This window comes from Aulonocara stuartgranti (genome assembly GCF_965226115.1).
Source record: "Aulonocara stuartgranti genome assembly, chromosome: 6".
In the NCBI taxonomy this organism is placed as follows: domain Eukaryota; kingdom Metazoa; phylum Chordata; class Actinopteri; order Cichliformes; family Cichlidae; genus Aulonocara; species Aulonocara stuartgranti.
The window spans coordinates 3924547-3938006 of NC_138944.1; the positions used below are offsets into that span (position 1 = coordinate 3924547).

A 13460-nucleotide genomic window follows, 5' to 3' on the forward strand; every position below is an offset into this window, starting at 1 on the left:
TTTACCGCGGTATTTCAAAGCCTAAAAATACTACGATGGTAACAAACTCAAGCACTGTTATTTGATAAGTCTTAGAGTCAGTAGCGGTTTTTGATACGGGCGACATGGGCGGTTGCCCAGGACGGCATCATGGTGGGGGGTGGCATCATGGGCATCGGCAACAACCCCCCCCCCCCCCAAAAAGAACCTCTTGCACAAGAGGTACAAGTTTTTACTCTTGCAAAGAGTATATCACATATGGACAAATTCGACGGGCCATTAATTTGAAAGGCGAAATCAGACCAACATGAAATTTACATGGTTTTACTGTCGGGTTGGATACTGTTGATCTAAAGTGGAATTATCCTGTGGAAACAGCATCTTTCAATTTAAGAGCATTTTGAAATCGTTAAAAGAGTAGGTCGTCTACGGGCAATTTGAAAATACTTTTATTTTGGAAGGCAAAATCAGAGTAACTTGATCTTAACGTCGTATCTCTGTGGGGTTGTATACTGTTGATCTAAAGTGAAATTCTCCTGTTGAAACATGAATTTTTCATTTAAGAGCATTTTGAAATCGTTAAAAGAGTAGGTCGTATATGGGCAATTTGAAAAGGCTTTTATTTTGGAAAGCAAAATCAGAATGACTTGAAATTGACATGGTAACATCGTGAGGTTGTATACTGTTGATTTAAAGTGAAATTATTCTGTGGAAACAGAAAATTTCCTTTTTAGAGCATTCTGAAATCACTGAAAGTTAGGTAAATTATGGGCATTTTCAACAGGCCATTATTTTGGAAGGCATCATCAGAATGACTTGATATTAATATGGTATCACTGTGGGGCTGTATACTGTTGATCTGGAGTGGAATTACCCTGTGGAAACAGGAAATTTCCATTTTAGAGCATTTTGAAATCACTGAAAGTTAGGTCAATTATGGACAATTTGAAAAGGCTTTTACTTTGGAAGGCAAAATCAGAATGACTTGATATTGATATGGTATCACTGTGGGGCTGTATACTGTTGATCTGGAGTGGAATTAGCCTGTGGAAACAGGAAATTTCCATTTTAGAGCATTTTGAAATCACTGAAAGTTAGGTCAATTATGGACAATTTGAAAAGGCTTTTACTTTGGAAGGCAAAATCAGAATGACTTGATATTGATATGGTATCACTGTGGGGCTGTATACTGTTGATCTAAGGTGGAATTACCCTGTGGAAACAGGAATTTTCCATTTTAGAGCATTTTGAAATCACTGAAAGTTAGGTCAATTATGGACAATTTGAAAAGGCTTTTACTTTGGAAGGCAAAATCAGAATGACTTGATATTGATATGGTATCACTGTGGGGCTGTATACTGTTGATCTGGAGTGGAATTACCCTGTGGAAACAGGAAATTTCCATTTTAGAGCATTTTGAAATCACTGAAAGTTAGGTCAATTATGGACAATTTGAAAAGGCTTTTACTTTGGAAGGCAAAATCAGAATGACTTGATATTGATATGGTATCACTGTGGGGCTGTATACTGTTGATCTAAGGTGGAATTACCCTGTGGAAACAGGAATTTTCCATTTTAGAGCATTTTGAAATCACTGAAAGTTAGGTCAATTATGGACAATTTGAAAAGGCTTTTACTTTGGAAGGCAAAATCAGAATGACTTGATATTGATATGGTATCACTGTGGGGCTGTATACTGTTGATCTGGAGTGGAATTACCCTGTGGAAACAGGAAATTTCCATTTTAGAGCATTTTGAAATCACTGAAAGTTAGGTCAATTATGGACAATTTGAAAAGGCTTTTACTTTGGAAGGCAAAATCAGAATGACTTGATATTGATATGGTATCACTGTGGGGCTGTATACTGTTGATCTGGAGTGGAATTAGCCTGTGGAAACAGGAAATTTCCATTTTAGAGCATTTTGAAATCACTGAAAGTTAGGTCAATTATGGACAATTTGAAAAGGCTTTTACTTTGGAAGGCAAAATCAGAATGACTTGATATTGATATGGTATCACTGTGGGGCTGTATACTGTTGATCTAAGGTGGAATTACCCTGTGGAAACAGGAATTTTCCATTTTAGAGCATTTTGAAATCACTGAAAGTTAGGTCAATTATGGACAATTTGAAAAGGCTTTTACTTTGGAAGGCAAAATCAGAATGACTTGATATTGATATGGTATCACTGTGGGGCTGTATACTGTTGATCTGGAGTGGAATTAGCCTGTGGAAACAGGAAATTTCCATTTTAGAGCATTTTGAAATCACTGAAAGTTAGGTCAATTATGGACAATTTGAAAAGGCTTTTACTTTGGAAGGCAAAATCAGAATGACTTGATATTGATATGGTATCACTGTGGGGCTGTATACTGTTGATCTAAGGTGGAATTACCCTGTGGAAACAGGAATTTTCCATTTTAGAGCATTTTGAAATCACTGAAAGTTAGGTCAATTATGGACAATTTGAAAAGGCTTTTACTTTGGAAGGCAAAATCAGAATGACTTGATATTGATATGGTATCACTGTGGGGCTGTATACTGTTGATCTGGAGTGGAATTAGCCTGTGGAAACAGGAATTTGCCATTTTAGAGCATTTTGAAATTGTTCCAGGAGCAAGTCAGATATGGGCAGTTTGAAAATGCTTTTATTTTTGAAAGCAAAATCAGAATGACTTGATATTGATATGGTAACATCATGAGGTTGTATACTGTTGACCTAAAGTGAAATTATCCTGTGGAAACAGCAAAATTCTGTTTAAGAACATTTTGAAATCGTTAAAAAAGTAGGTCGTATATGCTCAATTTGAAAGGGCATTTATTTTGGAAGGCATAATCAGAATGACTTGATATTGATATGGTATCACTGTGGGTCTGTATACTGTTGATCTAAAGTGGACTTACCCTGTGGAAACAAGAATTTTTCATTTTAGAGCATTTTGAATCGTTAGAAGATTAAGTCAAATATCGGCAATTTCAAAGGACCATTACTATGAAAGGCAAAATCAGACTGACTTGATATTGATATGGTATCACTGTGAAAAAGACTGTGGTTGGAAAGTGTTGATATAAAGTTCAAATAGTATTTGGAAATACGACTTTTGCTTTTAAGAGCATTATTAAGTCATTGAAAGAGTAGTTCAAAAATGAAGATTCACAGGGCTTTTACTTTGAAATCCAAAATAAGATGGCCTTGATAGTGACAGGGCACAATTAGGGTACAAGGCTGTGTCATATAGATCTAACATTAGAGTTTGTAAAAAACAAAAAAACAAAAACTAAATTATATGTTATTATGTTCTTAACATATCTGTTAATTCACTCGAAGTTGGCTTTTATTTTGAAATCCGGTTTCCACATCCATTCCCGTAATACTTTGAATACACAGGTAAAACAAACTGGAGGCTGGCTTGACTGCAAGTCTCGAATTGGAGGCTGGCTTGACAAGTAGCTTATCCGGGGGAACACCAAGGCGTTCCCAGGCCAGCCAAGAGATATAATCGCTCCAGCGTGTCCTGGGTCTGCCCCGGGGCCTCCTCCCGGTGGGACATGCCTGGAACACCTCACCCAGGAGGCATCCTTGTCAGATGTCCGAACCACCTCAGCTGGCTCCTTTCGATGTGGAGCAGCAGCGGCTCTACTCTGAGCCCCTCCCGGATGGCCGAACTTCTCACCCTATCTCTAAGGGAGAGGCCAGCCACCCTTCGGAGGAAGCTCATTTCCGCCGCTTGTATCCGAGATCTTGTTCTTTCGGTCACTACCCACAGCTCGTGGCCATAGGTGAGGGTAGGAACGTAGATCGACCGGTAAACTGAGAGCTTCGCTTTTACACTCAGCTCTCTTTTCACCACGACGGACCGGTGCAGCGTCCGCATCACTGCAGCCGCAGCACCAATCCGTCTGTCGATCTCCGGCTCCCTTCTCCCATCACTCGCGAACAAGACCCCGAGATACTTGAACTCCTCCACTTGGGGCAGGAACTCATCCCCGACCCGGAGTGGGCACTCCACCCTTTTGTGGCTGAGAACCATGGCCTCAGATTTGGAGGTGCTGATCCTGTGTGTATGTGATGTTCAATGCTGAGCTCACTGGCCCTGAAAAAAAGTCACATTAAATAAATACACATTAATCTGGATTTTTAAAAAACAGTTTAAATGTTCCACATTTGTCCGCTCATCACGACAAACTTACCTGCTTTGCTCTTTGTTGCTTCGACCTTTTCAAAGCATGCCGTTATTTTAACCAAAGCTACATTTTTATCTGGACTCAGGGCGTCAAGGTTCTCAGGGTGAAAAGACAGACGAGCCAAGACGTTGAAGACCGGCTTGGATCTGAAAGGAAGCGAATGAACTTAAATAGATTGTCGCTTCTTCTGTCGCTTAGCTTCTTTTATAGGTGCAGTGTTCATATAATATTCACCTGAATACAACAGCTGCACCACGTGATTCAACCACAACACCCGGGAGTCCATCCTCCCCGAGGTCCCCAAAGATGGCCCTTCCAAAGAATTTCAGCCCATGGTCGATATTTTTTCCCATGATTCTCTGAAATAAGAAGATATTAGAGCCGAGTCTAAATACCTCTTTCAGATGACATTACATGTCTGTGTGCTCTCATAAGTGTAAGTCTGATAATATTATCATGCTGCAGATAATTAAACTTCAATGCAAATGCACAGAGGGTTTTGAGAGTGTACGAACACAACTCCATAAGCACAGACAAAAAAGAGAAAAGGCTCTGCACGTCGTTCAGTCGTTATTCTACAATATTTTGACTTGAATACATTTAGGCTGGCAGGTTGTGGAGTCTGACAGAGAAACAGAGATTCTACATGTTCTAAACCCACCATTTGAACTAGTGTTGGACACAAAGTTCTTTGGGCAGGTTGTCATATCTTTGAAGTTATATTACAGCATTACTAAAACAATCAAGAGGCAAGCATGGAGGGGCAACAGTGTTGTGCAGATCCATCATTTGTGCCTCAGTTTTCTGATGGTTTATAAGATTTGAAGGTTATAGAAATAATTTTCCTCCTGAATCTTTGATAATAACGTAAGTAATAAAGGTCTTTTAAAGGCTTTTTTTTAAAAAAACATTGGCTGCTTTTTAATTCATTTTCGGTCCAGTTCTTGTACCTGATCATTTTTTTCATTTTTAAAACCACCTAACACTGACCTGTGAATCATTAAAGCATAAACAAAACTCAAAGACTGAAATTATCTAAATTGTTCTTCTAATTCAATTTCTTTTGACACGTGTCGTTTGATTTGTTTTTTAGAGTTGCAGGAAATTCCACACAATATTTTCAGTGGAATCTTCAAAAATGTCAAAGATAACAGAGTTGGACAGAAAAAAGATAATTTCTTTTGAACTAACACAGTGGAGGCTCTGTTATGGTTCGGGGCTGTCGTTAAATGGCCAGTCGGGTTCACGATTTGTCACAATTTACAGAATTATGAACACGGAAGAGTACAGTCAAATTTTGATCCACCTGGAAAGCGCCTGATTGCCGATGGCTACATTTTTTTTTAGCATCACAATGATCTCAAACACGCTGCCAACACAGTAAAAGTATACCTTTATAGAAAAGCACACAGTGGAACACTAACAGTCATCAACTGGTTTCCCCAGAGCCTGGACCTCAACATTACTGAAGCAGTGTGGGATCATCTTTATAGAGAACAAAAGGCAGCCAACATCCAAAGAGAAGCTTTGAATGTCCTTTAAGGAACTAATCCTGAAGACTACCAATTGCAAGAAAGAAATGACCTGCCTAAGAGAGTTCGGGCTGTGTAAAAGAATAGAGGCAGTCCAAAGCTTGTTATAACTGTACAAACTCTATTTTTGCCTCTTATATCGTATTTCCATGTATTTTGCACATGTTTGCAAGAAATCACTACACCTACTTAGCATTTTAAAAGCAGAATATAAAGACATGACATGTGGCTCAAGACCTTTGCACAGTAGTATTGTCGGTGTCACCTGGCTGAAAGTGCTGACTATCCCTCTCTGCCTGTTGCCATGGTAGATATACACAGCCCCGCTCTTATCATCCTCAAGCGGAGCTCCGACAGCTACGTCTCGGAGTCCATCTCCATTCAGGTCTGGAAGACTGGATATGGTGGTGCCAAATCTACCCATAGATGGTCCCGTCACATCCTGGTTACTTTCCAGTACAGTCTAATAGGAAACGAGGATGTTAATAATGGACTATGAAAACACATGCATGTATTTTATCAGCTTTAAAGCTCACACAGTGTCACACTGGATCTTAGTTTTTATTATAGCTCACCTCATCACTCACAGAGTAGATGTAGACCCGGCCTTCTTTCTTCACCTGAGGCAGATGAAACTGTGGAGCTCCTACCAGCAGGAAGTCAGTGCTCCCATCTGAATCAACATCTAATGAGCACAGCTCAGCACCGAAGTAGGAACCAATCTAAAAATGTTTTGAGTGTAAAGGATGATTTAGAAAGTCAAAACCAAACCCAAAGACACAGCTTCAAAGTAGTACAGTTATTAAGAGCTGTCCTCTTAATATGACACAAAATCCAAACTTTTACAAAAGTTTTGGCACAAATATTTCCATGCTTTAGCTCAAATCTGAATATTTTTAAAAATCATGATATTTCCAGTTACCAACCTGTTCTCCACGAATTTTCTGCACTTCTGTCCAGTGTATGCAGTGGTGTCTGAAAACGATCTGTCCTGTTTGCTCAAACTCTGGTAAACCCACGAAATACAAAGGAACACCGTTTTTCTTTCCGATGGAAATGGAATTTCCTGCAACAGCCAAATAATAGTCTGCTAAATGTTCACTCTGGATCTCATATGTGCTACACTATGGTATCTCAAGTCATAGAAAAGTAATCTTATTAAAGTAGCAGGTATCATATAGATAGTAGGTAATAATAAAAAAAAAGAAATGGGTTTACCCAGGTAACCCTGCATTCGTTCTTGAGGTCTATGGAGAAAACTACGCCAGCTGTTCGATTCCACAGAACCCACGATCAGGCTATCCTGCTCACAGAAACATCTGATTACAGTTCAGGCTGAACAGAGACAGAGAGGAACTGAGATACCAGTAACAGTGATGAGGTAATGTCACAAATCAGTCATGAATTAAAATAAGAACGCTTACAAAAAAGCAAAGCTCAGCTAAAAAGGAGATTTTGAGCTGCCTCGTTCACATTAAGTGATAGGAACTGTAGGAAAATGATGTTTTTCCACTATCACTTAAAGCACACTACTAAGGCTACGCTTGGTTATAATCTGAAGCAGAGAAATTGCATTTATAGTCTCATTCATGGGTTTAATGATCCACTGTAATTATTATTTTAATTAATAATCGACATTCTGTAGTTGTATTGACGGACAGTTTAAAATGTATTATTAGAGTTTCTTCAAACTGTTTTCATATTTTGAGTTTGATATACATTTTGGATTTTTTGGGGAAAGTAAAGCTTTTATGGTTTGTTTTCTTTGCTGTACATAAAATGCATCCGATCACTCCAAAAAAAACAGCAGCATACTGATTTTTCTGTATTTCAATAACTACAGTGGAGATGCAACTCATGTTGCTGATGCTGATGCTGTGGAAAATGTAATTAACAACAGAATTTTGCAGTTATTTGCATTACATTACACATTGTTTTATTCACAAGAGAATATAGGAAAGATATCAAATTTTTGAACAGAATCGGCTGTGAAGTTGGTCCTGTCTTCTAAGGAGCTGTCTTCTTGTAGTCGACTACAAGAAGACAGCTCCTTAGAAGACAGGACCAACTTCACAGCCGATCAGATCTGCACACTGTTAGACCTCTGCCTTACCACCACATATTTCAAATACAATGAAGGCTTCTACAGACAAAAACATGGCTGCGCCAAGGGCTCCCCCGTGTCACCTATTGTAGCCAACCTTTACATGGAGGAAGTGGAAAGGAACCCAGCCACTGGTACAGATATGTAGACGACACCTGAGTCAAAATCAAGACACAAGAAGTGGAATCCTTCACTGCGCACATTAACGCTGTGGATAAAAACATCAAGTTCACCAGGGAAGACACAAAGGACAACTGTTTGCCTTTCCTGGACTGCGCCGTGCACATTGAAGAGAACGGCAAACTCAACATCGAAGTTTACTGGAAGCCCACACACACAGACCAGTACCTCCTCTTTGACTCCCATCACCCTTTGGAACACAAACTTGGAGTAATCAGGACCCTACACCACCGGGCAGAACATGTTCCCTCTAAGCCTGAAGGAAAAAAGAAGGAACACACACATGTAAAGGAAGCACTCAAAACGTGCGGCTATCCTAAATGGGCGTTCTTAAAGTCAGCAAAGAGGCACAGAAAAGAAGACCAGACACCAGCGAGGGAGGATAAGAAGGACAGACGCAACAACATTGTCATCCCCTATGTAGCCGGTGTATCAGAGAAACTCAGGAGAGTTTTCTCCAAGCATGACATCCCGGTGTATTTCAGACCCAGCAACACGCTCAGACAAAAACTGGTTCACCCAAAAGACAAAACGCCAAAACACAAACTTAACAATGTGGTGTATGCTGTACAGTGCAGCGAGGAATGCTCAGACCTCTACATCGGAGAGACCAAACAGCCACTTCACAAGCACATGGCACAGCATAGAAGAGCCACCTCCACAGGACAAGACTCAGCAGTCCATCTGCATCTTAAGGATAAAGGACACTCTTTCGAGGATGCCAATGTTCACATTTTGGACAGAGAGGACAGATGGTTTGAAAGAGGAGTGAAAGAAGCCATCTATGTCCACTGTGAGCGACCATCTTTGAACAGAGGCGGGGGTTTACGACACCAACTCTCTGCCATCTATAATCCAGTTTTGAGATCCTTCCCAGACGCCTTAACGCCCACTCACATCCTGGGCCATCTGACCTCAGGAATTCGCATGATAAGGTGGGGCCAGGTTTCACAATGAACACACCCGAAACTCTGGCTGATTGGGACCCACACCCGCTTTCACACCTTGGCTCATGTGATTAGAGGATCATCAGGGGGTGATTTTGTCCCTCTGTGGGGGGAAACTCCCACTGGGTTTAAATCTGGGACTCTCCACCATTTGACCTTAGAACTGAAGAAGCTTCTCGGATGAGAGGTGAAACGTCTTCAAGTAACTTAAAGAAGTCCAGACGCTTTTCTTTGCAAGCTCCTTTGACTACGATGACCTGGATGACTGAGAACCTTCACAGACATATGTATGAGAGAGCTTTAACCTGCGTTTGTGGATGGAATGGTGAACTCTGTTCACAGACAGTGATTTCTGGAAGTGTTCCTGAGCCCATGCTCATCTGATTTCCATGAAATAATTATTCACCATCTTAATGCATTGCTGCCTGGGGCCCCGAAAATAACAGACATCCAATATTAATTTTTGGCCTCGTCCCTTGTGTACAGATTTCTCTTGATTCACTGAATCTATTGGTGATATGCTGTACTGTAGCTGGTGAGATATTCAAAATCCAATATTAGTGGATTGTCGGGTACAGGTTCAAATTAAAGTTCTTGATTTCTAAAACAACTTGTTTTACAAACAGAAAGACTGAAGAGTACATTTTACAATTCTAGCACATTTCCAGTGTTTCTCTTTGTGTCAAAAAGTCTGTCAGTGCGGATTTTATTTTACAAACAATAAGAATTTAAAATTTTAGAAAGTAAAAGTAAAGTTTAGCAGTAGTCAGTGCTTTATTATCTGCGCTTTAGCTGCACCTGTGTATGTCAGGTTAGCCGTGACTGAGAAATTTTAATCTCGTCACAAGTAAATAATTTACACTTTGAATGTGTGCAGTTTTAACCTTTTGAAATCACCTTTTTGAAAACAGCACTGAATCCACTGAATTCTGCCCGAGGAGCTGTGCAGCCTAAATAAATAAAGAGATACATGTGACCACCACTGGTCCACACCAGGAAGATAACAGTGATTTCTGTAAATGTATTTATCAAAACAGGGAACAAAGTTTAACATCACCTTCCACAGTAAATATCTTTTTCTGTAAATTCTCCAGCACTCCTGTGAGTCCATCATAGTTCTCAATTTTGAAGGCATTTCTATGTTTTGGCTCTGAAGCGATGGCCCTGAATTTATGCAGCGTAGCAGCTCCGACCTGAAATCAGAATACTGCTTGAAAACATGAAATTCAAAGTCTGACATCAGCATGGGAAATAAAAACTGGACTAAGAACTGAAATCTGCTGAGCTGTTTGTGCTGAGACTGACACCATGATGCATTTCTACTTTAGTATGACTGTGTATCATCTAAATAACAGGGAATAAAACAGTCTAATACTATAAGAGTGTTTATGTGACACAAAATGATCACATTTACTTGTCTAACGGATAAATCTGATTTTTCTGTTGGGACTGGTGTAACACATCACATCCTACCCCAACGACAAGACGAATTATATTTTTATCATCGTATCTTCTAAAGATCCCATTCCTGTCTGTATCAGAGGGATCTCCGTCTGTGATTAGAATCAGAACTTTGGTAACATCAGGAGAGGCGCCTGCAGCTGGGTTGTCAAAGATTTCATCTCTGAAACAAATGCAAAAGCAAAGCAACACTCAGAATAAACAACATTTAAAAATATGAATAAATGAACAAATACAGTGCTCATTATCTCACAGCTGTATTGATCCTGCTGCTTTTGACACAACTTACAACACAAACTCGAGGGCTCTGTGTGTGCGGGTGAGAGTTTTTAAATGTTTGTCTTTCATAAGTTTATCGAGAGCACGTCCAGCTGCATAGTCGTTGAAGTCAAACACTTTGTGGACTGTTGAGGAGAACTGAACTGCTGCAAACTGGAAACGGAACAAACAACAACAAAAATATACGTTACTACTTATACTCATTACTCATATAATGTATAGTTTATATACATCAATATATAATGACCATTACTGGCGTGTCCCTAAGGCTGCCCATTATCTCCACAATGAAGTCTTTATTTTCGTAGAATTCAGCTTCGGTCAGACTCGCTGATCCATCAAATAAAAAAACGACTTCCACAGACTTATTTGTTCGTTCTGGGGGGAAAATTTTGAACAATTTTAAAGAGAATGTAACCAGGAACATATAAAACTTTAAAAAACTGTTTTACCTTCAACAACAGAAGAAGAGGTTTGTTGAAGATTTGGGATCTGGTGACAGACAATATTCAGGTAGGAGTTGTCGGAACAGTTGCTGACTGCAGTTGTGCTGCAAACCTAAAACAAATTATAACTGAACTTAAATGTCCAACAATGGAAATATTTAGCAGTTACAGTACAGCTAAATGCAGAGCATAGCTCAAATCTACGGGAAATCCATCTGTGCTGCGTAATCATAACAGAAGATACAACTTAAAATGTTGACTTTAGAATATTACATAGATACAAATCAATTGTATTTTATTTATAAAGTGCCAAATTACAACAACAGTTGCCTCAATGTGCTTTATACTGTAAGGTAAAGATCTTACAATAAAACAGAGAAAACCCCAACAATCAGATGACCCCTGTGAGCGAGTGCTTTGACAACAGTGGGAAGGAAAAACTCCCTTTAGATGAATGAGCATAATTAAAGTGATTACTCTGCATCCTGTGGAGAACATGATTTCAAGGCAAATCATTCAGCGCTTATTCAGAATTGTTCAATTTCGTCAGCCTTTCTAAACCCTGATGTCACACTGCTAGAATCAATATTTACACCAATGAGATGATCACATAATGTTTCAATTACACAAAAAGTCTCACGCAGCATGACAGCATACACTCCAGGACCCCACAACCACAAATGGTGCTCACTAGTTCAGAAAATTGATAGAAGGATGTATAGAAATAAAAAGTAAAGCTATTTTTTTTATTTTATCGCTTTAAAAAATTACTGAACTGTCACTCGAAAGAGCAGGTTGCCACAAACCAGTGAAAATTTGATTTTACTTCACAGAAATAAAATCAGTGCTGCTGGATTATAGATCAATAACTTATCTGGACATCAAATGTGTGGAGATTATGTGATTTTCTTTATTATTTTAAAGTCGTTACTTTATAATATTAAGTGACTGTTGTTGTGATTAGCTGCCATATAAATAAAACTGAATTGACCTGAGCTGAGTTGAAGTTAGATATTCACCTTTTTGAAAACAGCACTGAATCCACTGAATTCTGCCCGAGGAGCTGTGCAGCCTAAATAAATAAAGAGATACATGTGACCACCACTGGTCCACACCAGGAAGATAACAGTGATTTTTGTAAATGTATTTATCAAAACAGGGAACAAAGTTTAACATCACCTTCCACAGTAAATATCTTTTTCTGTAAATTCTCCAGCACTCCTGTGAGTCCATCATAGTTCTCAATTTTGAAGGCATTTCTATGTTTTGGCTCTGAAGCGATGGCCCTGAATTTATGCAGCGTAGCAGCTCCGACCTGAAATCAGAATACTGCTTGAAAACATGAAATTCAAAGTCTGACATCAGCATGGGAAATAAAAACTGGACTAAGAACTGAAATCTGCTGAGCTGTTTGTGCTGAGACTGACACCATCATGCATTTCTACTTTAGTATGACTGTGTATCATCTAAATAACAGGGAATAAAACAGTCTAATACTATAAGAGTGTTTATGTGACACAAAATGATCACATTTACTTGTCTAACGGATAAATCTGATTTTTCTGTTGGGACTGGTGTAACACATCACATCCTACCCCAACGACAAGACGAATTATATTTTTATCATCGTATCTTCTAAAGATCCCATTCCTGTCTATATCAGAGGGATCTCCGTCTGTGATTAGAATCAGAACTTTGGTAACATCAGGAGAGGCACCTGCAGCTGGGTTGTCAAAGATTTCATCTCTGAATCAAATGCAAAAGCAAAGCAACACTCAGAATAAACAACATTTAAAAATATGAATAAATGAACAAATACAGTGCTCATTATCTCACAGCTGCATTGATCCTGCTGCTTTTGACACAACTTACAACACAAACTCGAGGGCTCTGTGTGTGCGGGTGAGACTTTTTAAATGTTTATCTTTCATAAGTTTATCGAGAGCACGTCCAGCTGCATAGTCGTTGAAGTCAAACACTTTGTGGACTGTAAAAGAGAACTGAACTGCTGCAAACTGGAAACGGAACAAACAACAACAAAAATATACGTTACTACTTATACTCATTACTCATTACTCATACAGTGGGGCAAAAAAGTATTTAGTCAGCCACCGATTGTGCAAGTTCCCCCACTTAAAATGATGACAGAGGTCAGTAATTTGCACCAGAGGTACACTTCAACTGTGAGAGACAGAATGTGAAAAAAAATCCATGAATCCACATGGTAGGATTTGTAAAGAATTTATTCGTAAATTAGGGTGGAAAATAAGTATTTGGTCACCTCAAACAAGGAAAATCTCTGGCTCTCACAGACCTGTAACGTCTTCTGTAAGAAGCTTTTCTGTCC

The 13460-nt window shown here is 39.2% G+C and overlaps 1 protein-coding gene across 1 annotated transcript; it reads right to left on the reverse strand.

Annotated features, from left to right (window-relative positions):
- Window positions 1-4014: 4014 nt before the first annotated feature.
- Window positions 4015-13231, reverse strand: LOC309708784 (integrin alpha-L-like; the record flags this gene model as incomplete). The annotated part of the gene is made up of 18 exons (XM_082537072.1): window positions 12986-13231; window positions 12709-12859; window positions 12293-12428; window positions 12133-12185; window positions 11120-11225; window positions 10915-11045; window positions 10678-10820; window positions 10342-10551; window positions 10233-10260; window positions 9985-10120; window positions 9825-9877; window positions 6915-6999; window positions 6623-6762; window positions 6272-6418; window positions 5962-6159; window positions 4399-4523; window positions 4171-4310; window positions 4015-4073 (listed from the first exon to the last, which is right to left on the reverse strand). The coding sequence occupies exons 1-18, from the start codon at window positions 13177-13179 to the stop codon at window positions 4015-4017; spliced, it is 2235 nt and encodes a 744-aa protein (XP_082393198.1). The 5' UTR covers window positions 13180-13231.
- Window positions 13232-13460: the final 229 nt, after the last annotated feature.